This window comes from Dryas octopetala, chromosome 2 (genome assembly GCF_963921425.1).
Source record: "Dryas octopetala chromosome 2, drDryOcto1.1, whole genome shotgun sequence".
Classification (NCBI taxonomy): domain Eukaryota; kingdom Viridiplantae; phylum Streptophyta; class Magnoliopsida; order Rosales; family Rosaceae; genus Dryas; species Dryas octopetala.
The window spans coordinates 30,435,667-30,460,501 of record NC_141367.1 but is presented as its reverse complement, the minus strand read 5'-3'; the positions used below and the strand labels follow the sequence as shown (position 1 = coordinate 30,460,501).

Here is a 24,835-nt window from a genome sequence, read left to right as displayed (position 1 = left end):
ATACAAAATAATACTCAAAATTGAGCATCCAAGCAGTACCCATATATTAATGCAACACATTAACAATGAGCAAATTATCTTATTCAGTTATTGCCTTGGTGATGATGTCACTGATGATACCATCGTTGACTCATTGTCATTCTTTTCAGAGAAAAATACAATATTCAATAGTTGTTACTTGTTAGTCCAAGTTGTCCAACTGCGAGGTTCTTTATAGTTTTGATCTCTACATACTACAGTAAGCAATTAATTAGGGTTTAGGGTTTAGTTTTCATCACGTTTTCCCTTAAATTCGAATATAAATCTCTCACTTGTATTCAACGAGTGAGAAAGAGATGATGAGTTTGTGGATCCGTGTCAGGGGTTAGGTGGACCTGTGTCGCTCATTTAGCGGAAAATGAGTGACACGGGTCCACCTAACCCCTGACACAGGCCCACAAACTCTCACTCTCTCTATTATTATTAAATTGTGGGCCCGTGTCGCTCATTCGGCGGAAAATATTTGTTGAGATAGCGCCACGTCGTCAAGTAATCTCGGTCAGTAAAAGTCAAGCTGTCATTTAACTGATCTCTCAACAAATCAATGGACAAAAATTCATTTTTCAATTTAGATAATAGATCGGATGTATTATTGAAATATTTTAAAGTTCATGGACTACATTGAAATAGCTTATATAATTATATATCAAAATTGAATTTATGTCTAAGATTAAATAACGATCAACTAAAATACTCATGAAGCCAATCCACAGAAAATATTACCTTGAATATTAGTTCACGGTCAATGCACTTAAGTCGATCACTTTACATGGCAAACTTCCAAATACAATGACTTTGTTGTCACCTGACGCATTTATAACCTGAATGCAATATCAAAACAATTCGTTGAAGCCTACCTGAAGCGTGTAGCTCTCGCGAGTTATAAAAGTTCAACTTGTTTGGAGAATTTTTAATGAGATAGGCCGGTATTCCCACACTTTTTCTCTCTAATTTTATTTTATTATTAACTTGTGCATGCTTGGATGCTCTTTAAAGAGCCCTACCGTTGAAGAATCTAGTCATACAAATTTGAGTGAATGGCGTACGATTTGTACGTCTTGATCAGTGATTACAATTCTCCCACTATTCATGTCGATGTCGTGAAGTGTACATGTGCGAGTCAGGTGAACAAATTAATTAAGTTCCAAGTAATAATGCCGGCAGAGCTAGAGATATATATAATATTTAATGCCAACACTTTCACTAATCGTTAGACAGCATAGATTTGTAGATTAACAAATTCCGAATTAAGACAATATATGCTTGAAAAATGCAAAACCAATTCAACTACAGCTTGTAGCCGGTGTTGAGACAATGACTTACATTGTTAACTTATTTTAAAATTATTGTTAACTTATTTTAAAATTAAGAATGAAGAATTTAAAATTCCATATTGATAAGTTAATTTTGACCTGCATATATGCACTAGTACTACTATAGAAATAAGAAATGTTTGTTGATTAACTCTCCGATTTAATTAATTAATTAAGCTTCTTTTGGGCCATTCCCAAATGAAACAATTATCTTGGACCATAAATTAATATTATAATGTTGAAATTAATTAATTAACAAGAAAGAGATATTTCATATTCGTCGTTTATAATGTTGAAAAATTTTATTCCTATTAAAAGATATATTAAAGAAAATATTTGAGTACTCAACTTTGAGTACTAATTTTGTATTCATTACCAATTATATAAGCCTATAATAGAATTCACTATCTTCTCTTTCATACTCAATCTTCTCTTTCATTCTCACGGTGAATTTTATCATAAATTTATGTGATTGATAATAAATATAAAATGATATTCAAAATTGAGTATCGAAGCAGTGCCCATATTAATGCAACACATTATACATGAGCTAATTATCTTATTCTGTTATTGCCTTGGTGATGATGTCACTGATGATACCATCGTTGACTGGTTGTCATTCTTTTCAGAGAAAAATACAATATTCAATAGTTGTTACTTGTTAGTCCAAGTTGTCCAACTGCGAGGTTCTTTATAGTTTTGATCTCTACATACTACAGTAAGCAATTAATTAGCGAGGTTCTTTCTATATTTATTATAAATATTTTATATGTATATGTAATAGTAATTTGATTTTTTATACACTAAATTACTTAATATGAATAAAATATTTTCAGATCGGATTAGCAAATCAGATATTCAATAATTTAACAGATCGGATATGGATTTAGCTATTAAGAATCCATCAAATTATCGGATCGGATTCAGGCCAATTTGCTCCATATCCGATCCATTGACATGTCTAAACAAAACTCTATGGTCCATACTAAGAGCATCTCCAACAGATTCTAGTAAATTCAGTTTTCAAATTGTGATTTGCTTACCTATGTGGCAATTTGAAGAGTAAAATTTGCATGCTATTTGAATTTTTTGTTCTCCAAAAGACTTTTCTAACATGAATTATTTGTATTTTTTTCTATGCACTAATTATTTTTTCGGAATTAAATTATTAAAGTAAAAGAAAAGAAAGTTTAATTTATTCAACTTAAAATTTATTATTATAGGAGAGAGAATGTAAATTTTATAAGAATTATAAAGAAAATTTAATGTCATTGATTTGAAGAAAGAGAAATTAGGCTTTAAGTTGAAGATTTGTTTTGAAAAGTTTTTTGGAGCCCACAATAATGTTCCCTCTCTTAAAAAAAAATGAAGAATTCTTCATTTGAAATTTTGAATAGTCTATCGGAGATATTCCCTATATATTATATTATTAACAATAGATAAAACCAAAAAAATAAAATCTGGTTTAGAATAAGATTTGGCGTAGAATTGGGTAAGTGGCAACTGGCAACTGGCAAGTACTTATGAGAATTAAATAATCAATCAAATCTTGGTCAATCCGGCCAACCCTTGATCCAGCTCATGAGAGTAGGAAAACACTCAAATTAATTAGACGTGTATTCTTTTATTTTTTGGTTACATTTGTGTGAATCCAGCTCTAAATCTAATCTAAAACTAATTTATTAAATTATTATTACTTATTTTTACCATTTGAGCTAACCAGAAACTATGTGTCAAATTTTTATTAATCAATAATCTTTTAAAAATAAAACCCCAAAATAATCTCTTAAAAATAGACTTTTACGGCAAGTAAGTGCACATGCGGTGTTGCATGCAGGAGAGATTCATTTTTCTGTAACTTGTACATTTCCTTAGGGCGCGGAGATATATTCTTCATCAGTTCATTCTAATCTATAATATGATTTCTTTACCTAGAAGCTCTCTTTTCCCTTTTGCAGTAATCATAATTTATAGACAAAAAAACTCATAACTAAGATAAAACTTTATTTAATCTCTCCATTATTTATTTGATTATCAAATATTGATACTATACATGATATGACCGTTTTTTACTTATTAAAAAAAAAAAAAAAACTCAAAGTGGATCAAGCTATGAACATATAAAATATGATTATATCAATTAAAATAATGGTTGGTGTTTCCACGAGGACCACGACTACTCATATATGTACTATATGGACATGAGAAATGTTTTTATAAATAAACATGAGAAGGGTGAGCCAATGTAAAAAAATGTATTGCCAAACATTTTATGTTAATTAGAGTCTTACAATTTAATGACTCAGTCTGAGAGACTCTTCTCTTAGTTAGTAGAGAATTCCTTGTAAAGATATATAAAGTTGAATAGACAAATATAACACATGTTTATTAATCAAATGGGAGAGGACTTTGGGAACAGATCACTAGTCCCGTACAACCCCTATATAAAGGAGCATGCTCGCTATAGGATAGCATTCTCATCACTCATAAGTCATAAGTAGTAGCACCTAGGAGCTAGCTTCAACCCTTTTGCTACTACAATTCCATTATACCGTACCAGTTAATTATCTAATATCAACCATGGAGTTTATCTACATTTTCATGTCCTTCCTCCTCCCGACCACCATTGCTTTCATCTTTTACGCTTACAAATCCAAATCCCACTCCCCTGACCAAACCAATCTCCCCCCAGGCAGTTTCGGATGGCCAATCATCGGCGAAACCTTTGCCTTCATAAACCACGACCACGAAAAGTTCGTCGGTGAAAGAATGAAAAAATACTCCTCAAAAATCTTTAAAACAAAAATCCTCGGCGAGCCAACGGTGGTCTTATGTGGCACCGCCGGCCACAAATTCGTTGCTTCCAACGAAGACAAGCTGTTTGTTGCATGGAGACCGCACTCCATGCAGAAGCTCTTCCGCTCCTCTTACCAAAAAGCCGCTTCCGCCGCCCTCCCACGACTGTCGGAAACGCACGTCGTTCGAGCGCCCGGCTTTTTAAGAGCCGAGGCCCTCGTGCGCTACGTGGAAGTCATGGATTCGATGGTGCTCGACCACTTGAAAACGCACTGGGACAACAAACAGGTCGTGGAGGCTCACCACCTCTCGCAGCTGCTCGTTCTGACTCTCGCGTCTAAATTCTTCATGGGGTTTGAAGACCACGCGCGCATTTCGAAACTCGCCAAATTGATGGATACGATGATGCTGGCGCTCCATATCGTTCCTTTGGATTTCCCGGGGACCACGTTTAATCGCGCCATGAAAGCCGCGAAGGCGGCGAGGGAGAGCATTCAGTTGGTGATTAAGGAGAAGAAGGCGGCTATGACGACGTCGTCTAACGGCGGAGCGAAAAAGGATGAGGATATTCTGTCTTTCATGATTAATACTGCGGACCCGGTTACGGGCGGGTGCATGCCCGACAATGAAATTGCGGATAAGATTATGGGAAATTTGGCGGCTGCGTTCAATTCACCAGCCATGACTACTGCTTTTCTCGTCAAGTTCCTTGGAGAAAGACCTGACATTTATGACGGAGTCCGAACTGGTAAATCATTTTTCTTACATGTTTTTCAAAGTTGTCGTGGATGTACTACTCATCGTAATTTTAGTTATTATACACGGTCAATATTTACATTAAAATTTATCAAACATTTTGGTATTATTTTTTATACTTGTAATATTTTTTAAAATATAATTTACTAAATAGATTAACTGATTTACCGATCTAAACGTAAATTACTATCCTCAATCACTAACGTACAGAACAACTGAAGATTGCAAAATCCAAAAAAGCTGGTGAGGCACTTACTTGGGAAGATATGCAAAAAATGAAATACTCATGGAGCGTAGCACTTGAATCAATGAGACTCATACCACCTCTTCAAGGAACGTTTAGGGAGGCTGCATCCGAATTCACTTACGAAGGTTATACAATTCCCAAAGGCTGGAAGGTAAGTGCATATGTGGTACTAAATATATAAACTATATATTATCTCAATTTTTTAGATCATAAATTCATAATTAATGTGTCAATATTGTATTTATTTGTATCTGTCTCTACATTATATCTTATTTATTTATAATAAAAAAGGAAATTTAATATTACGTAGGTGTACTGGACAGTGAGCACCACAAACATGAACCCAGAATATTTTCCAGCGCCCGAAGAGTTTGATCCAACGAGGTTTCAGAAAGTAAGTCCGCCACCCTACACAAACATGCCATTTGGGAGCGGTCCTCGAATTTGTCCTGGAAAGGACTACGCTCGCCTCCAGATTCTCAGTTTCATGCACCATCTTGTCATAAGGTTTAAATGGGAAATAGTCAATCCCAATTGCAAGATCTCAGGCGGCATGAACCCATTTCCCGTTGATGGGCTTAAGGTTCGCCTCCAGGCCCAACCCATTTCGGCTTAACTGAATGCATCCGTGGGCCGGGCTTAATTAATTTCCAATGTTTCATATTCCTAGCTATTATATATTAACCGTGTAATAAGAAGTGCTAGTAGCTAGTAGCTAGTGCTGGTCAATGGGCTGCTGGTTTGTTTAAGCTACAACCCCACGTTATAGTCGATGCTTGTATGCTGTCATCTTATTTTGTTGTTGTGAAATAAAAATTTGCAGATATTGGCTTTTTGTCTCCTATAAATCAATCAATGTTACAATGAACCAATTACTGTTTTTTTGCAAATTGTGATCTCATTTTTATATCCAAATTGTGATTATATTGTAAAATATAAGGTCTACATACTTATTACATCAATTATTATAACTCGTAATTAGTACATCATTTACTAATTCTTACTTTTCAATCATAGTTATTTTTTAAAAAAGATTTACAATATAAATATATATATATATAGGAGTGCTTTAAAGCTAATCAATTAGCAAGTTAATACGAAGCTAACTATGCTTTTAGGCCCACCACATAACTAATCTCATAATCCGAACCATTAATTATTTAGGCCCTATTTCAAAGATCATCATTGCAAAAAATCAACTAAATCGAAAATCATGTAGTCATCTAATTAAGATCAAATAAATAGACGATCACTATTTTCATAAAAGCATAAAAATAGTTGTTATTATAATCAAATTACTAAATGACTTCAGATTTTGGAGATATTTTATAGAAATGATCTTTGAAGTAGAGTCTAAAAAAAAAAATATTTGGATTTTGAGATTATATTGTACAGTGAGCCCAACATGGTGGTTAGTTTTGTATTAACTTACTAATCAATTACTTTTCGAACATTCTTGTATATATATATATATTAGAATTTTAAGGGTTATAAATCTATGAATATGACACATATCCTAAAATTTATACATGCAACAGATCAAACTAAGATTGAAAGTCAATAAAAAATAAGTTGATGTATAATTCGCATTCTAAAAAATAAAACTTTTAGCAATTATATATTGATATAGATCGATATATATATATATATACATGAAAATTTATTTTGCATGTATACATCTTCATATGGTCTAACGCTGCTAAAGTTTATTTTGAAAATGTTATCTATGGTGTGTGAAATTTGCTAACGTCGAGAGAACAGAACATAAAAGAACAATAAGCTAGCCAGTCTATAGTATACAGAACACTTGTTTTCCTGTAAAAGAATTGGCAAGTTTTATTAACTATGGTATCTCTTTTTTTTCTTGGAATACAAATTTAGTAATACATGCAAGCTTGAAGCTGATTGCGAAGTGATCAAGGAAAAGGTCAATCCAGTTGACATGGGGACTTTCAAATGCTTATTTATTTATAACAAGCCTATAACGTTGCACGGAGTGATCGAAATGGCTGGTGATCAACATACGCCAGCCACCTCGTAGCGTGCACGTAAGACTTACTTTACATTCGCCTCCAAATAAGGCTGGAGGCGAATGTGAAGGCCTTGCTCCGGTACGGGATTCATACCACCTGCAATCTTGGCGTTAGGGTTTATTACTTCCCATTTGTATTTTGTTACCATGTGATGGAGGGAGCACAGAAGTTGGAGTCGAGCATATTCTTTTCCAGGGCAAATTCGCGGACCACTCCCAAATGGGATATTCGAGTAAGCTGGTGGAACATTTCCATTCTCAAACCTCTCAGGATCAAACTCTTCAGGTGCAGCAAAATTCTCGGGGTTTTTGTTTGTACTACTAGCCGACCAATATACCTACAAAAGTAGGCACAACAAAATAATTAAGACATGTATAGATAATATTGAATGAAAGTGTTTAATTTGGTACATAATATATACATATATATAATTAATTTACCTTCCAGCCTTTTGGAATTGTATAACCTTCATAGGTGAAGTCAGTGATAACCTCTCTGAATGTTCCTTGAAGAGGTGGTACCAATCTCATGACTTCAAGTGCCACCCCCCATGAATATTTCATCTTCTGTATATCATCCCAATTCAGTGCCTCCCCAGATTCTTTTGACCTTGCAATCTCTAATTGTTCTGCAAGATTCACATCAAACCAAAAACCGAAAAGACAATTAATCATTTGATTCCAAACACATGCATGATGATGAGTACAATTAGACATCAAGTTTAGTTACCTGTTCGGACTTTGTCACAGACTTGTGGTCTTTCTCCAAGATACTTGATAAGGAAAGTTGTAGCCATGGAAGGCGAGTGAAACCCACCAGCCATCAAACCCATAACTTTATCAGCAACTTCATTCTCCGGCAAGAACCGGCCATTGGGATCCGCGTTAAACAACATGAAGGACAAAATGTCGTGCATTTGTACTCCACTGCTGGCTGCTGCTTTCTTCTCCTTAATCAACAACAGAACCTCCTTCCTCATACCATCCGCGGCTTTCATCGCACGATTAAACGTGGTTCCGGGAACATTCACAGGAACCGTATGTAGCCCTGAGGTGATGATATTCATCAGTTGGGCAAACTTGGCAGTACGCTCTTGATTGCCTTGGAGTCCAGTGAAGAAGCGAGCAGAGAGAGTCATCACGAGTAGCTGAGCGAGGTGGTACACCTCAACTGTTGTTTTTCCATCCCAGTGAAGCTTCAAATGTTCCTGGACCAGAGAATCCATGGTCTCTATGTACTGAACCAGCGCTTCGGGTTTGAGAAAACCCGGAGCGCGGTAGATCTGGACGGCGTCTGCTCGTGGTATGGTGGCGGCGGAAGCAGCTTTTTGGTAGGAAGAGCGGAAGAGCTTCTGCATGGAGTGTGGTCGCCATGCAAGGAACAACTTTTCCTCGTTGGTGGCGATGAATTTGTGGCCGGCAGTGCCACAAAACACGACAGTTGGCTCACCGAAGATGTTGGTTTTGAACAGTTTTGAGGAGTGCTTTTTCATTCTATCCCCTACGAATTTTTGCTGGGTCTCAATCATGAAGGCAAGAGTTTCGCCGATGATTGGCCATCCAAAACTTCCTGGAGGAAGATTAGTGTTTTTGGAATTGGATTTAAAGTACAGATTGAAACCATAAAAGACAAACAGAGCAAGAGTAGTGAATAGGGTAATAAGGATTATAGATAAAGCTGGAAGGAAGATGATATTCTGCTCCTCCATGGTTGATTCGTATTAATTAGCAAGAGAATATGGATTGTAAGGTCTGCCAAGCTTTCCTTTATATAGAGGTTGTATACTTGTATAACCACTATATTAATGTGATTGGTTAGACCGTATAAGGATGTATACATGCAAAATAAATTTTCATATATATATATATATATCTCGATCTATATCAATATATAATTGTTAAAAGTTTTATTTTTCAATAATACTAAAATGATTGTATTTTTTGGAATGCGAATTATACATCCACTTATTTTTTATTGACTTTCAATCTTGGTTCGATCTGTTTTATAAATATTAGGATATGTGTCATATATCTTCATAAATTCATAATCTTTAAAATTATAATATATATATTTAAATTTTAAATCTTTTTTAAAAACTAACTATGATTGAAAAGTAAGAATTAGTAAATGATACACTAATTACGAGTTATAATAATTGATGTAATAAGTATGTAGACCTTATATTTCACAATATAATCACAATTTGGATATAAAAATGAGATCCTCTATATACTACTCCTATGTTTTTTCTTATTTAACAATATGATCTGTAATCACTAATGTACATACATATATTTACAATGTATATATATTTTTTCAATAACGATTAAATAACGATTAACTAAAATTCTCATGAAGCCAGTCGACAGAAAATATTACCTTAATTGAATATTAGTTCTCCGTCAATGCACTTAAGTCACTTTACGTGGCAAACTTCCAAATACAATGGCTTTGTTGTCTCCTGAGTACCCGACGCATTTATAATAAAAGTCCAACTTGTTTGGAGAATTTTATATGAGATAGGCCGGTATTCCAAAACTTCTTCTCTCTAATTTTATTTTATTATTAACTTGTGCATGCTAAGATGCTCTTTAAAGAGCCCAACCGTTGATCGAAGAATGGCGTACTAGTTAGTGGATACGATTTGTACGTCTTGATCAGTGATTACAATTCTCCCACTATTCATGTCGATGTCGATCGTGAAGTGTACATGTGCGAGTCAGGTGAACAAATTAATTAAGTTCCAAGTAATAATGCCGGCAGAGCTAGAGATATATATAATATTTAATGCCAACACTTTGACTAGTCGTTAGACTGCATAGATTTGTAGATTAACAAATTCCGAATTACGACAATATATGCTTGAAAAATGCAAAACCAATTCAACCACAGCTTGTAGCCGGTGTTGAGACAATGACTTACATTGTTAACTTATTTTAAAATTATTGTTAACTTATTAGCTTGTAGACAATGACAAACATGTTAATCCCTTTGATTTGGGCCTTTTTATTTGACATTTTTGTCTTTTGACCTACATCTTATAAGTGCTAGTTAAAATTTATAAAATTTCGACAAAATTGCCCTTGACGCTTTTATATTGTTTTGGAAGTTGGCTAATGTAGTCTCAACTTCAGATTTAGTTGTGGGACTGTACGACACTCACAACTTCAAATTTAGTTGTAACTAAACGACAGTCGCAGCTAAATTGTGAGACAGTCATAGTTAAGTTGTGACTGAATTAAATTTTTATTTAGAGAAATTGTACTACAATATAATATAAATAGAGGTCAAAACAATACTTTTACTCAAAATAATACCTAATATAATGGTTAGATCATATGGTGTACAAGGAAATGGAGAGATGCAATGTCCTTTGATATCATTTTTTTAATAAAAAACAAATTAATCAATTATTTTAGATTTTAAAACTATGAAACATTTAATGATTAAATATTAACCCTTCAAAGTATATTAAAAAGGTTTAATAATTAATATATGTATTTAAAGTAATTATAGCTTTGTTGATGCACCAAACATAAGACAATGTTATTTTGTTTATCAAGCTTTCTAATTCGAATAGTCCAGTTTAACACAATCCAACGTGCTAAACATTGTTAAAAGTTTTATTTTTCAATAATACTAAAATGATTGTATTTTTTGGAATGTGAATTATACATCCACTTATTTTTTATTGACTTTCAATCTTGGTTCGATCTGTTTTATAAATATTAGGATATGTGTCATATATCTTCATAAATTCATAATCTTTAAAATTATAATATATATATTTAAATTTTAAATCTTTTTTAAAAACTAACTATGATTGAAAAGTAAGAATTAGTAAATGATACACTAATTACGAGTTATAATAATTGATGTAATAAGTATGTAGACCTTATATTTCACAATATAATCACAATTTGGTTATAAAAATGAGATCCCCTATATACTACTCCTATGTTTTTTCTTATTTAACAATATGATCTGTAATCGCTAATGTACATTCATATATTTACAATGTATATATATTTTTTCAATAATGAGATTTATTATTTGGATTTCAAGTGATATGTTATGACGCATATGAGTGTTATATTGTGAAATAAATTAGTCTTATAATGAATTCATGTATAAATCAAGGATCTCTAGCAGTACTAGCTAGTACTCATATTTTTTTCGCACTTCTTTCGTACTGTTTGCAGATTTTCAAATGAATGAGGGAGACTCGAAGCCGGCCACATGATACATTGTACCAAAAGAAAAAAAGAAGCCACCTGATAGATGATATATGGTCTGCCTGACTGGCAATTCCTAAAATGGAAACGTCGAGCAATTGTCCAATTAGCTAGTGATATATCGCAGTCGATCAGATTTGAATGAAAATAACTTTAAACGGTTTATTTAATTGTCAAGTGAGAATGAATGAAAAAGGTGTATATTATATTTAACAAGGTATACTTCCAGAAGAAATGGAAGTCTTTTCCTCTATGCCCTTTCTACATGACTGCGCACAATGTAAGGAGTGGAAGGAGACATAATTGTTGTTTATAATATTTTAATTTAAGGCATCCTTTTACAAATGAGAGATTGAGTTTTCAAGTTTATTTCAAATTTAATTGCATATACATCTTCATAAAGATCTCAGTCTTTTAATAAAGTATGCAAAAATATCATTAGACCAATAATTAATTAATAATTATATATAATTAAAAATAAAAATATATAATAAAAGGTTATCATGTACCGAGCTAGTGTCTTTTTGTCTTTTTTTTTGTTGGATCCCTTTTGGGAGGTGCGTGGCACATCAGACTGGAAATGTCGTACCTGCCCATGTCACCACAGACTTGATCCTTGACTAGAAATGAAATGTTGATGCCGTTAAGTCTATGGATTAATAGTTTATACAGTAATTGATCAACGAATTTTATTTGTACGGGTGTCTCATTCTACCCCCCCATAGGCGACTTTGATGCGTTGGTTTTGAAATTTTTTGAGTCATTTTCATTCTGCCCCAACCATTCATATCATTTTGGATTGGTAAGAATAGAAGATGAAAGTATATACACGTTAATTATGGAGACTACTACCAAAGAACAAAATTATGGTGACCATCGAATTGCTGCGTTGACCAAAGAAAAAGGGCACCTAGCTAGCAAGACAAATAATTCATGCACTTATCAGCAGATTTTGATGAACAGTACGTCATCGATCATCGATCTTCTGCTTAATTATTGTTGTCGATTGTGGAAAATTTGCTCCCATGGCATGACACAAGTTTGAAACACTGCAATGGTGCTCTAGCTTCAAATTAATAATTTAACTGCATTTGCCGCCCCTTGAATTGATCTAGAATGATCATGTGACTTTAATTTGTTTTGTCACTTTCTCTTTTTTCTTTTCTTGAAACATTATAGAATAAGGAAAGGAATACAAAATTTGCTTCAGGGCTGGTCCTGGGGTGGACAAGTCAATTGACCCCCTCGGACTTTCAAATTTTTAGAGCCCCCATTTGTTCAAGGCCGACTATGATTTGCCACAAGGAGATCCAATCCACCCATAATTATAGAGAGGGACATACATCTCTCTCTCTCCTCTCTTTCTTCTCTCTTTCTCTCTCTCGTTACACAAGCCTGTCATTACACAAGCCTGCCCAAAATTATATAATAAATTTCTACACAAATCATCCAACATTACATAGCCCATATCAATAGAAGACTCTCCAATTTGCATGCAGCCCAGATTTATAGTAAGCCCAAGGAAGGCCCAACAGTCAGCAACTGCATTTTCTCGGTATAGATATGTTTTCAACTGCATTTTCTCTGGATAGATATGTTTTGCAAACTCCACTCCTCATATACTTTGTAATCAAGTATCTAATTATGGAAGGTTTTCAAGTAGTTACTACTCTTCTAGTTATTGGTTTGAGTTTCTTTTGGGTATTATATATGGGTTGAAACCCAAAACAACAAAGTTCATATGATATGATTCTTATTCATGGTACGATTCCGATTTTATTTTTGGATATGCTCCTCAAAACAATCATTTTCAACAACTTTGAATCCTCAAAATTTGATATGTTAATTGTAACTCTTATTCATGATATGTTTTCTACTACTAACATATTTACTTCTACAATTTTGTACTTCTAATTTATAATTTTATTGTGGCTAATATATTATAACTTTCCATGTTGTAGTGACACTGTTCCACACATAATTATCAATAATTCGGTCAATTTCTCTTAGCAAAAAAACAGTAATTGGTTCATTGTAACATTGATTGATTTATAGGAGACAAAAAGCCAATATCTGCAAATTTTTATTTCACAACAACAAAATAAGATGACAGCATACAAGCATCGACTATAACGTGGGGTTGTAGCTTATAAACAAGCCAGCAGCCCATTGACCAGCACTAGCTACTAGCTACTAGCACTTCTTATTACATGGTAATATATAATAGCTAGGAATATGAAACATTGGAGAAAAACGGACCTCCAGAAGCTAAGAAGAAGATTGAGAACCGGACCTCATAGGAGAGGACCGGACCTCCAAAAGTTGAGAAGAAGACTTGAGGACCGAACTTCATGGGAGAGGACCGAACCTCCAGAAGCTGAGAAGAAGATTGAGGACCGGACCTAATGGGAGATGGCCGGACCTCCAGTAGCTTGAAAATGTGAAACCTCCTTCTTCATTTGCACTTTTCTTCTCTCTTCCTTTCTATAGAAAACTTTTTTTAATCAACAACCCCATCCTCTTCATTTCTTTTTTGTTCTTTATCCCACAAACCTCACATGTATAGTATTGTTTTGTTTATTTGAATTGTTGTCTTGTATTCTTCTATAAAAGGTTGTTTGGTTGTATTTGTTAGAATTAATGAATATTGAAGAAAATTGGTTCCAAGTTCTGAGTACGTTTTTACTCTTCTTCTTTGAATCTCTATCTCTAACACAATAACTAGCCCCCTTCTAGCTTTTGCTGCATGAAATGAGTTTTAATGTAAGATTCAATCCTATTAATGTAGGATATGTTTGGTGGAAAAATGTATTTTGAATTCTAATTAATTAGTCACCAAAATTCATGGAGACATTGTTTAATGATATCAATTCTAACACAAATACAACAACCTTACATCTAATGGTGAAGGGAAAAAAATCAACTAACTGCAGCATTGGTGACAACCAGACCTTGCAGACTGTCATGGCAGGTTTTGGCAGAAGCTTCCACCATTCTTACATGTGGGTGGCCTTAGCTCCCTTGCCACCCCAACACCAACCTCCAACATGCTATATGGTGACTGCAGTGTGGCAATGGGCAATACAAACTAACAACAGTGGCAGTTGCATCTATTCCTACCAAAAAAATTGGTTGCCTTTGCTAGATTTTGTTGTAGTGGTAATATTTTCTGTGGACTGGCTTCATGAGAATTTTAGTTGATTGTTATTTAATCTTTAGTCATTTGTACTTTTATGAAATTAAAAGAAAATGTAAATATGTAGATTAATGACAAAAAAGAAAAAGAAATTAAGTAGAGCATCAATCGCATGTCCTACTTCTCTTCGACTGCGTTTGGCACGTTGGACTGTGTTGAATTGGACTATTTTTATGAATTATGCTAGATAGTGTTGGACTGAAATAAGCTGGACTAAATGTTATCATGTGTTTGGTACTATGTCGGATTAGAAAGCTTGATAAGTAAAATAACATTGTCTTATGTTTGGTGTATCAACAAAGCTATAATTACTTTAAACACATATATTAGGGGCCGGGATATGTGGTATCACAAGAGAAAGAGAAAGAGGGATAGAGAGAGGGGGGAATAGGGATAGCAAGTGGCATCACCTGCGTTGCAGGTAAGTTCTTCTCTTCAGTCCAACTTAAATTAATACTGTGTGTTACCAAACACAAGTTTGTGGCTTATTTAGCCCAATCTGATCCTAGTCCAATACTCCAATCTAACAAACGCGGTCTTCAAGTGATGTCTCTCCTTATGAATTCAACTTTTTTCTTTGAGTAATGCTATTTGGACCAAATTAAGTGACAAAATGAGAGGGACCAAGCGAGGTGTCACATGAGGAGATGTGGAGATGTGGAGATGAGAACCACATGGAGATGAGGACCATTTTTGTGGTTTGGTAAATTGATTTTTACAATCTGAAATCGAAAGAAGTTGGTATATTATAAGCTGACTATCGAAAATTATTGCTGAAATAAACCGAATCAATATATTTTTACCGAAATATATATTGAAAAACTGAAACAATTATCAAAATTTAGTTGTATATGTGTATATAATACTATTATGTTAGTGGTACAATAAATATTAAACTACTAATATTATTAACAACTATAAGAAAATATAATATTATCATATTAATATTAGAGATAATTAGACTTAGTTTCTTTAGAAAAACAATTTTTAGATGGAGACCGTATGTGTTTTAAAATGTATTAGAAAATCATTTTAATTCATAATAATTTATAGAAAAATCATTTTAATTCATAATAAAGTCATTCCTCGATTTGAAGGGTATTTCCCCTCCTAGAGTGTAGAGTGAGTTTTGTACACTCAAAATTTTAGAGTTAAAACCTAACATAAAGCCGTCAAAGAAGAAAAATAAAAAGACTTAATTAAAAATCCTAAATCACTACCAATCTTAATTTAAGAAAAACTCATAAAATGGACTGTCCCTTGATATTATAAAAAATGTGAGTTAAGATATATTCATTCTCTAATAAAGTAAATATTATTATTTTTAGGAAAATAAGAACTTCATATTTAGATAAGTAATGCCTCTATATATATATATATCTACTAAGATTTATCGGCATATATACAAACTAAATTAATAGGACATCTCTGGATATCTGGATTTTGAAGAAGTCACGACTCTGCAATTTTCATGGAGAAGTGCTCAAACATTTCATCTATGACATCACTTCCAAAGTGTTTCCCCATGATTCCCTCATACGCAGCCATAATCACCCCAGAAATCTGCTTGGGGCCAGTCTCCTTGATGAGATGATGATCACTAGGGTTGCTTAGTGCCTACATTTTCTCTATGCTAAAATCTCTGTTTCTCTCTATTATACCCCTCAACTCTTTTAATGATGGAAAATATAGCGGCAAGTTGAAAGAGTCCACTTTCTCCTTGCTCACTAATCCCTGCAATATATGAGAATGACAATAGCTAGGATCATGATCAGGGTCGTCGACTCGTCGGCTATGAGATTGTAGAGACTTGAGGTGAATCATAAAAATGGGTCCTCGACCCTTAATGTACGTTACTTGACATAATATATATGTAAGTATATAGGAGTAAAGAGTATAAAATTTGGGGGTCCTCAACATTTGGGAGCCTGAGGGGGTTGCCTCCTAAACCCTACCCTCCGGTCCAGCTCTGATCATGATCTTGAAAAAATAGATCATGGATATCAGAGAATTGAACCAGTTAATTACTTACCATGTTGGCCTTGTCCATCAGGGTAGATTCCAAAAGTTGAAACTGCAATCCACTATTGGTTTCATAACTTCCTTAGAGCTGCTACTGTAGAGAATCCTCCCAGCATTCCATGCAGGGGAGGTTCTATCAGTGACCTGTCCCTGTACATTCGAAAGCCAGTTGAGCGCACAAGTTGAATTCACAAAATGAAGGCATGCCTTGGGAAACAACACGCGATGAAAAGAACCCGGTACCCCTGCTGCAAAGTATTGCCTTAGAGGTGGGAGTGATGCAAAGAGAGTGTTGAAATCATTGGAGACTTGATCACTGAACAACACCAGGAATTCGGGGAGTTGAGAATTTAGTTCTTGGGATTGGAATTTAAGCTGCACAGCTTCTAGTATGTTCTGCACGGCAAGAAATGTGTTGGGCCCAGTTGCGCAGCCCAAGTCTGCAATACAAAATGTGTTTAAAGAAGCTGATGCAGAAAGTTGTTTGATGTCAAGCTTCTCAGCAATTTCCTCTTTGATCATTTCTTGAGCAGCTTCCAAAGCTCCTCTCTAATTCAAGTTAAACAGCAGGACATGTACATACATCTTGTCAAGTTGTCAATATATATCAACCATGTACTAAATGTAAGTTGTAACATAACAATTACTTCTTTCATCATCAGCATTGGTATGATTAACTACTATTCGTCTTGAAAAGAAAAAAAGAAAAGGAAAAAACCTGCAAGTCAGAGTTCTTGGTGTAGCTTTGTGGTCCAGTTCCTCCATTCATGGCAGCCATCCAACTCTCTCTACAGTCTGCACTATGTAATGGTGATCTGCTTGCACAACGTAGTTAGGAGTGGTACGTTTCCAATTGCAATTTGAGCTCTTTTCTTACTGTAATTAGGTTGAAGTGTTTTTCCTTCTCTAACTGGTACTTAGAGTTGCATTTACAAGTTAGATTAAGAATTCGAATATCATTAGAAACAGATCCAAATAACTACTTAAAAAATGAACCCTCAAATTCAACAATTAAAAAAGTATTCATATGGCATACAAATTCATATCAAACCGAAGGAGAAAGAATGATTAGCAATTTAGCACAATCGAAGTTAAAAGTTTACCGAGTTGTATCAAATGCTATCAGTGTGAGGAGAGGAAGAGTTGCACTGAGTGAAATGTTTAAAGAAGGAGAAAGAGTACTGTAGATGGCTGGTATGGTTTTGGCCGGTGAGATGCATATGCTGGTATGTTTAATAGTTTATACAGTAATTGATCAACGAATTTTATTTTTATATGTTTCTCATTCTAACCCACCCCCCTCCCCCATAGGCGACCTTGATGCGTTGGTTTTGAAAATTTTTGAGTAATTTTCATTCTGCCCCAACCATTCATATCATTTTGGATTGGTAAGAATAGAAGATGAAAGTATATACACGTTAATTATGGTGACTACTAGCAGAGAACAAAATTATGGTGACCATCGAATTGCTGCGTTGACCATAGAAAAAGGGCACCTAGCTAGCAAGACAAATAATTCATGCACTTATCAGCAGGTTTTGATGAACAGTACGTCATCGATCATCGATCTTCTGCTTAATTATTGTTGTCGATTGTGGAAAGTTTGCTCCCATGGCATGACACAAGTTTGAAACACTGCAATGGTGCTCTGGCTTCAAATTAATAATTTAACTGCATTTGCCGCCCCTTGAATTGATCTAGATGAATGATCATGTGACTTTAATTTGTTTTGTCACTTTCTCTTTTTTCTTTTTCTGGAGACATTATAGGATAAGTATAGGAATACAAAATTTGCTTCAGGGCTGGTCCTGGGCTAGACAAGTCAAGTGACCCCCTCGGACATTCAAATTTTTAGAGTTCCCATTTGTTCAAGGCCGACTATGATTTGCCTCGAAGGGGATCCAATTCACCCTGAATTATAAAGAGGGACTTACATGTCCCGGGGATACCACAGCTGGTATCTCTCTCTCTCTCTCTCTCTCTCTCTCTCTCTCTCTCTCTCTCTCTCTCCTCTCCTTCTTCTCTCTTTCCCTCTCTGCGGTTACACAAGCCTGCCCTGTGATAATAAATTATATAATAAATTTCTACACAAATCATCCAACATTACATGGCCCATATCAATAGAAGACTCTCCAATTTGCATGCAGCCCAAATTTATAGTAAGCCCAAAGAAGGCCCAACAATCAGCAACTGCATTTTCTCGGTATAGATATGTTTTCAACGGTATTTTCTTTGTATAGATATGTTTTGAAAACTCCACTCCTCATATACTTTGTAATCAAGTATCTAGTTATTGGTTTGAGTTTCTTTTGGGTATTATATATGGGTTGAAACCCAAAACAGCAAAGTTCATAGGATACGATCCTTATTCATGATACGATTCCGATTTTATTTTCAACAACTTTGGATCCTCAAAATTTGATATGTTAATATTGTAACTCTTATTCATGATATGTTTTCTACTACTAACATATTTACTTCTACAATTTTGTATTTCTAATTTACAATTTTATTGTGGCTAATATTATAACTTTCCATGTTGTAGTGACACTATTCCACACATATATAATTATCAATAATTCGGTCAATTTCTCTTAGCACAAAAACAGTAATTGGTTCATTGTAACATTGATTGATTCATAGGAGACAAAAAGCCAATATCTGCAAATTTTTATTTCACAACAACAAAATAAGATGACAGCATACAAGCATCGACTATAACGTGGGGTTGTAGCTTAAACAAGCCAGCAGCCCATTGACCAGCACTAGCTACTAGCTACTAGCACTTCTTATCACATGGTTAATATATAATAGCTAGGAATATGAAACATTGGAAATAATTAAGCCCGGCCCACGGATGCATTCAATTAAGCCGAAATGGGTTGGGCCTGGAGGCGAACCTTAAGCCCATCAACTGGAAATGGGTTCATGCCGCCTGAGATCTTGCAATTGGGATTGACTATTTCCCATTTAAACCTTATGACAAGATGGTGCATGAAACTGAGAATCTGGAGGCGAGCGTAGTCCTTTCCAGGACAAATTCGAGGACCGCTCCCAAATGGCATGTTTGTGTAGGGTGGCGGACTCACTTTCTGAAACCTCGTTGGATCAAACTCTTTGGGCGCTGGAAAATATTCTGGGTTCATGTTTGTGGTGCTCACTGTCCAGTACACCTACATAATATTAAATTTCCTTTTTTATTATAAATAAATAAGATACAAAGTAGACACAGATACAAATAGATAAAATATTGACACATTAATTAGATCTAAAAAATTGAGATAATAGTTTATATATTTAGTACTACATATGCACTTACCTTCCAGCCTTTGGGAATTGTATAACCTTCGTAAGTGAATTCGGATGCAGCCTCCCTAAACGTTCCTTGAAGAGGTGGTATGAGTCTCATTGATTCAAGTGCTACGCTCCATGAGTATTTCATTTTTTGCATATCTTCCCAAGTAAGTGCCTCACCAGCTTTTTTGGATTTTGCAATCTCCAGTTGTTCTGTACGTTAGTGATTGAGGATAGTAATTTACGTTTAGATCGATAAATCAGTTAATCTGTTTGGTAAATTATATTTTAAAAAATATTACAAGTATAAAAAACAATACCAAAATGTTTGATAAATTTTAATGTAAATATTGACCGTGTATAATAACTAAAATTACGATGAGTAGTACATCCACGACAACTTTGAAAAACATGTAAGAAAAATGATTTACCAGTTCGGACTCCGTCATAAATGTCAGGTCTTTCTCCAAGGAACTTGACGAGAAAAGCAGTAGTCATGGCTGGTGAATTGAACGCAGCCGCCAAATTTCCCATAATCTTATCCGCAATTTCATTGTCGGGCATGCACCCGCCCGTAACCGGGTCCGCAGTATTAATCATGAAAGACAGAATATCCTCATCCTTTTTCGCTCCGCCGTTAGACGACGTCGTCATAGCCGCCTTCTTCTCCTTAATCACCAACTGAATGCTCTCCCTCGCCGCCTTCGCGGCTTTCATGGCGCGATTAAACGTGGTCCCCGGGAAATCCAAAGGAACGATATGGAGCGCCAGCATCATCGTATCCATCAATTTGGCGAGTTTCGAAATGCGCGCGTGGTCTTCAAACCCCATGAAGAATTTAGACGCGAGAGTCAGAACGAGCAGCTGCGAGAGGTGGTGAGCCTCCACGACCTGTTTGTTGTCCCAGTGCGTTTTCAAGTGGTCGAGCACCATCGAATCCATGACTTCCACGTAGCGCACGAGGGCCTCGGCTCTTAAAAAGCCGGGCGCTCGAACGACGTGCGTTTCCGACAGTCGTGGGATGGCGGCGGAAGGGGCTTTTTGGTAAGAGGAGCGGAAGAGCTTCTGCATGGAGTGCGGTCTCCATGCAACAAACAGCTTGTCTTCGTTGGAAGCAACGAATTTGTGGCCGGCGGTGCCACATAAGACCACCGTTGGCTCGCCGAGGATTTTTGTTTTAAAGATTTTTGAGGAGTATTTTTTCATTCTTTCACCGACGAACTTTTCGTGGTCGTGGTTTATGAAGGCAAAGGTTTCGCCGATGATTGGCCATCCGAAACTGCCTGGGGGGAGATTGGTTTGGTCAGGGGAGTGGGATTTGGATTTGTAAGCGTAAAAGATGAAAGCAATGGTGGTCGGGAGGAGGAAGGACATGAAAATGTAGATAAACTCCATGGTTGAAGCTAGCTCCTAGGTGCTACTACTTATGACTTATGAGTGATGAGAATGCTATCCTATAGCGAGCATGCTCCTTTATATAGGGGTTGTACGGGACTAGTGATCTGTTCCCAAAGTCCTCTCCCATTTGATTAATAAACATGTGTTATATTTGTCTATTCAACTTTATATATCTTTACAAGGAATTCTCTACTAACTAAGAGAAGAGTCTCTTAGACCGAGTCATTAAATTGTAAGACTCTAATTAACATAAAATGTTTGGCAATACATTTTTTTTTTTTAAGTAGAAAACGGTCATATCATGTATAGTATCAATTGATAATCAAATAAATAATGGAGATATTAAATAAATTTTTATCTTAGTTATGAGTTTTTTTGTCTATAAATTATGATTACTGCAAAAGGGATAAGAGAGCTTCTAGGTAAAGGAATCATATTATAGATTAGAATGAACTGATGAAGAATATATCTCCGCGCCCTAGGCAAAGGTACAAGTTACAGAAAAATGAATCTCTCCTGCATGCAACACCGCATGTGCACTTACGTGCCGTAAAAGTCTATTTTTAAAGGATTACTTTGGTGTATTATTTTTAAAAGATTATTGATTAATAAAAATTTGACACATAGTTTCTGGTTGGCTCAAATGGTAAAAATAAATAATAATACTTTAATAAATTAGTTTTAGATTAGATTTAGAGCTGGATTCACACAAATGTAACCAAAAAATAAAAGAATACACGTCCAACTAATTTGAGTGTTTTCCTACTCTCATGATCGAGTCATGAGCTGGGTTGGCCGGATTGACCAAGATTTGATTGATTATTTAATTCTCATAAGTACTTGCCAGTTGCCAGTTGCCAGTTGCCACTTACCCAATTCTACGCCAAATCTTGTTCTAAACCAGATTTTATTTTTTTGGTTTTATCTATTGATAATAATATAATATATAGGGAATATCTCCGATAGACTATTCAAAATTTCAAATGAAGAATTCTTCATTTTTTTTTTAAGAGAGGGAACATTATTGTGGGCTCCAAAAAACTTTTCAAAATAAATCTTCAACTTAAAGCCTAATTTCTCTTTCTTCAAATCAATGACATTAAATTTTCTTTATAATTCTTATAAAATTTACATTCTCTCTCCTATAATAATAAATTTTAAGTTGAATAAATTAAACTTTCTTTTCTTTTACTTGAATAATTTAATTCCGAAAAAATAATTAGTGCATAGAAAAAAATACAAATAATTCATGTTAGAAAAGTCTTTTGGAGAACAAAAAATTCAAATAGCAAATTTTACTCTTCAAATTGCCACATAGGTAAGCAAATCACAATTTGAAAACTGAATTTACTAGAATCTGTTGGAGATGCTCTTACAGTATGGACCATAGAGTTTTGTTTAGACATGTCAATGGATCGGATATGGAGCAAATTGGCCTGAATCCGATCCGATAATTTGATGGATTTTTAATAGCTAAATCCATATCCGATCTGTTAAATTATTGAATATCTGATTTGCTAATCCGATCTGAAAATATTTTATTCATATTAAGTAATTTAGTGTATAAAAAATCAAATTACTATTACATATACATATAAAATATTTATAATAAATATAGAAAAATAAGTTATATATTATATTAAATGGGATATACTAAAATCTATATTTGTTTTGTTAACTGAATAGGTTATCGAATTCGGATTACAAATTAGATAATCGGATTGAATTACCAAATCTATATCCTATTAATCACATCGGGTTCGGATTAGATTTGGATCAAAATCCGATCCACTGAGAGGTCTAGTTTTGTTTTGTTTTGTTTTTTAACTTTTTCTTCTTTGACCATATGAATAACAGAATAGTCACCATATCATCAAAGATGTTCAAAAGTTCAAACAATAACACTGCGACTGAAGACACCTCATTTGGTGCGTAAGAAGCAGACTAACCAACGAAAGTCTCCTCTATAAAGCCCTAGTACTTAATTATAATATCGTAAATTTAGTTTACATATAAATAAATAATGCTCTGCTTAATTCACAATGGAGTATAGCAGTGCTACATACAAGTTTTCATCAAGCTCATTCTCCACCAATATTCAACCAGAAACTATGATCTCCTGATGCATCAAATCTCCTTCAATCTGATTTTATTAAAATTAATTAAGTGATGATCATTCAAATTATCAATCTTAATTATATATGTTTAGTCAAACGATACCGTCCTACTCATTTTACTGAAGTTATTTAGTAAATTAGTAGCTCCTCATGAAGTCATGAGGCACGAATTAATCATTAATTTATAAGTAAGTGTAAGCAGATTATTTTATTTTAATATAAAGATGTGGAATTTAATCTGCTCTGATGGTGACCAAGGAGTGTAAGTGTTTTGACCTTTGAAGTCTGCGGCCAACCCAAACCAAAATGGCATACGCCCTATTCTTTCGGGCACTTGATCATCAAATTCTAATCTCCTATGCTTATATACTAGGAAAATTTTATTCATACCCTATTAAATATTCACTGTATCCTAAATCTAATTTTTTCTAAGACATCCATTTTTTACCCGTAAATCAGTATTTTTTTTTAAAAAAAAAACCCCACAACAGACAACCCAACCACCGAGCCTCACCCACCACCGCCAAGAGGCCCAAGACCATCCCCTTTTTTTTATGTTGGTCACAGGGTAAAACTGGAATTTAGTGTTTACAAAAACATAGTAATTAAGGTATATATTATTGAGAGCATTTGGTAGAGTATGAATAGAATTCGAGCATCTACAATAAATTTTTTCAAACAAATTTAAGATTTCATTAAGATTTGAAAAGCCAAATTAATATTTTAAGATTTGAAGAGTCAAATTTATTTGTTTAAATTAACGAGTTGACTGATACTTATTTTAACGAGCCTATTTACAGAAGTTATTGGAGATGATTTATCTAATGTGGCACAGTTAATTGAGCGACCAAAGACTTTTGTTTTTTTTTTCTTACTCTATACATTAACATTAAATTATTTTCTAAATCCTTATCAACATCAAGGAATAATTGACCCATTAATTAATTTGTATACTAGGAGGGGTGTAATAATGTTAATTGGATCGACCTAATGCACAACATACTGATCAAGAGAGAAGAGAGGTGTTCTAGAAGCTGCCCGCTAATTAATTGCTTACTGTAGTCTGTAGAGATCAAAACTATAAAGAACCTCGCAGTTGGACAACTTGGACTAACAAGTAACAACTATTGAATATTGTATTTTTCTCTGAAAAGAATGACAACGAGTCAACGACGGTATCATCAGTGACATCATCACCAAGGCAATAACAGAATAAGATAATTAGCTCATGTATAATGTGTTGCATTAATACATGAGCACAGTGCTTCGATACACAATTTTGAATATCACTTTATATTTATTATCAATCACATTAATTCACCATGAAATTCACTATAAGTATGAAAGAGAAGATAGTGAATTCTATTATGGGCTTATATAATTGGTAAT

At 34.5% G+C, this 24,835-nt stretch overlaps 3 protein-coding genes and 1 pseudogene across 3 annotated transcripts; 1 reads left to right on the top strand and 3 right to left on the bottom strand.

Annotated features, from left to right (window-relative positions):
• The first annotated feature begins 3,839 nt into the window (after positions 1–3,839).
• On the top strand, positions 3,840–5,986 carry LOC147295543 (beta-amyrin 28-monooxygenase-like). Its single transcript, XM_086232903.1, has 3 exons — positions 3,840–4,896; positions 5,115–5,302; positions 5,462–5,986. The coding sequence occupies exons 1-3, from the start codon at positions 3,933–3,935 to the stop codon at positions 5,765–5,767; spliced, it is 1,458 nt and encodes a 485-aa protein (XP_086089029.1). The 5' UTR covers positions 3,840–3,932; the 3' UTR covers positions 5,768–5,986.
• Positions 5,987–6,985: 999 nt separating this feature from the next.
• On the bottom strand, positions 6,986–8,901 carry LOC147295542 (beta-amyrin 28-monooxygenase-like). The gene is made up of 3 exons (XM_086233506.1): positions 7,914–8,901; positions 7,625–7,812; positions 6,986–7,521 (listed from the first exon to the last, which is right to left on the bottom strand). Exons 1-3 carry the CDS (start codon positions 8,890–8,892, stop codon positions 7,207–7,209), a joined length of 1,482 nt encoding a protein of 493 aa, XP_086089632.1. The 5' UTR covers positions 8,893–8,901; the 3' UTR covers positions 6,986–7,206.
• A 7,097-nt stretch (positions 8,902–15,998) lies between these two features.
• LOC147295541 (loganic acid O-methyltransferase pseudogene) lies at positions 15,999–17,415 on the bottom strand (annotated as a pseudogene).
• Positions 17,416–19,279: 1,864 nt separating this feature from the next.
• LOC147295540 (beta-amyrin 28-monooxygenase-like) lies at positions 19,280–21,363 on the bottom strand. Its single transcript, XM_086232300.1, has 3 exons — positions 20,363–21,363; positions 19,957–20,144; positions 19,280–19,810 (listed from the first exon to the last, which is right to left on the bottom strand). The coding sequence occupies exons 1-3, from the start codon at positions 21,324–21,326 to the stop codon at positions 19,505–19,507; spliced, it is 1,458 nt and encodes a 485-aa protein (XP_086088426.1). The 5' UTR covers positions 21,327–21,363; the 3' UTR covers positions 19,280–19,504.
• Between the last annotated feature and the right edge of the window lie 3,472 nt (positions 21,364–24,835).

Excerpts from the sequence above, each read along its gene's own strand:
- LOC147295543 (XM_086232903.1), top strand. The coding sequence starts at position 3,933 with ATGGAGTTTATCTACATTTTCATGTCCTTCCTCCTCCCGACCACCATT. Across the intron at positions 4,897-5,114 it reads TTATGACGGAGTCCGAACTG|AACAACTGAAGATTGCAAAA; the intron begins GTAAATCATTTT and ends ACTAACGTACAG. Across the intron at positions 5,303-5,461 it reads CAATTCCCAAAGGCTGGAAG|GTGTACTGGACAGTGAGCAC; the intron begins GTAAGTGCATAT and ends AATATTACGTAG.
- LOC147295542 (XM_086233506.1), bottom strand. The coding sequence starts at position 8,892 with ATGGAGGAGCAGAATATCATCTTCCTTCCAGCTTTATCTATAATCCTT. Across the intron at positions 7,813-7,913 it reads CTGTGACAAAGTCCGAACAG|AACAATTAGAGATTGCAAGG; the intron begins GTAACTAAACTT and ends TGAATCTTGCAG. Across the intron at positions 7,522-7,624 it reads CAATTCCAAAAGGCTGGAAG|GTATATTGGTCGGCTAGTAG; the intron begins GTAAATTAATTA and ends CTACTTTTGTAG.
- LOC147295540 (XM_086232300.1), bottom strand. The coding sequence starts at position 21,326 with ATGGAGTTTATCTACATTTTCATGTCCTTCCTCCTCCCGACCACCATT. Across the intron at positions 20,145-20,362 it reads TTATGACGGAGTCCGAACTG|AACAACTGGAGATTGCAAAA; the intron begins GTAAATCATTTT and ends ACTAACGTACAG. Across the intron at positions 19,811-19,956 it reads CAATTCCCAAAGGCTGGAAG|GTGTACTGGACAGTGAGCAC; the intron begins GTAAGTGCATAT and ends AATATTATGTAG.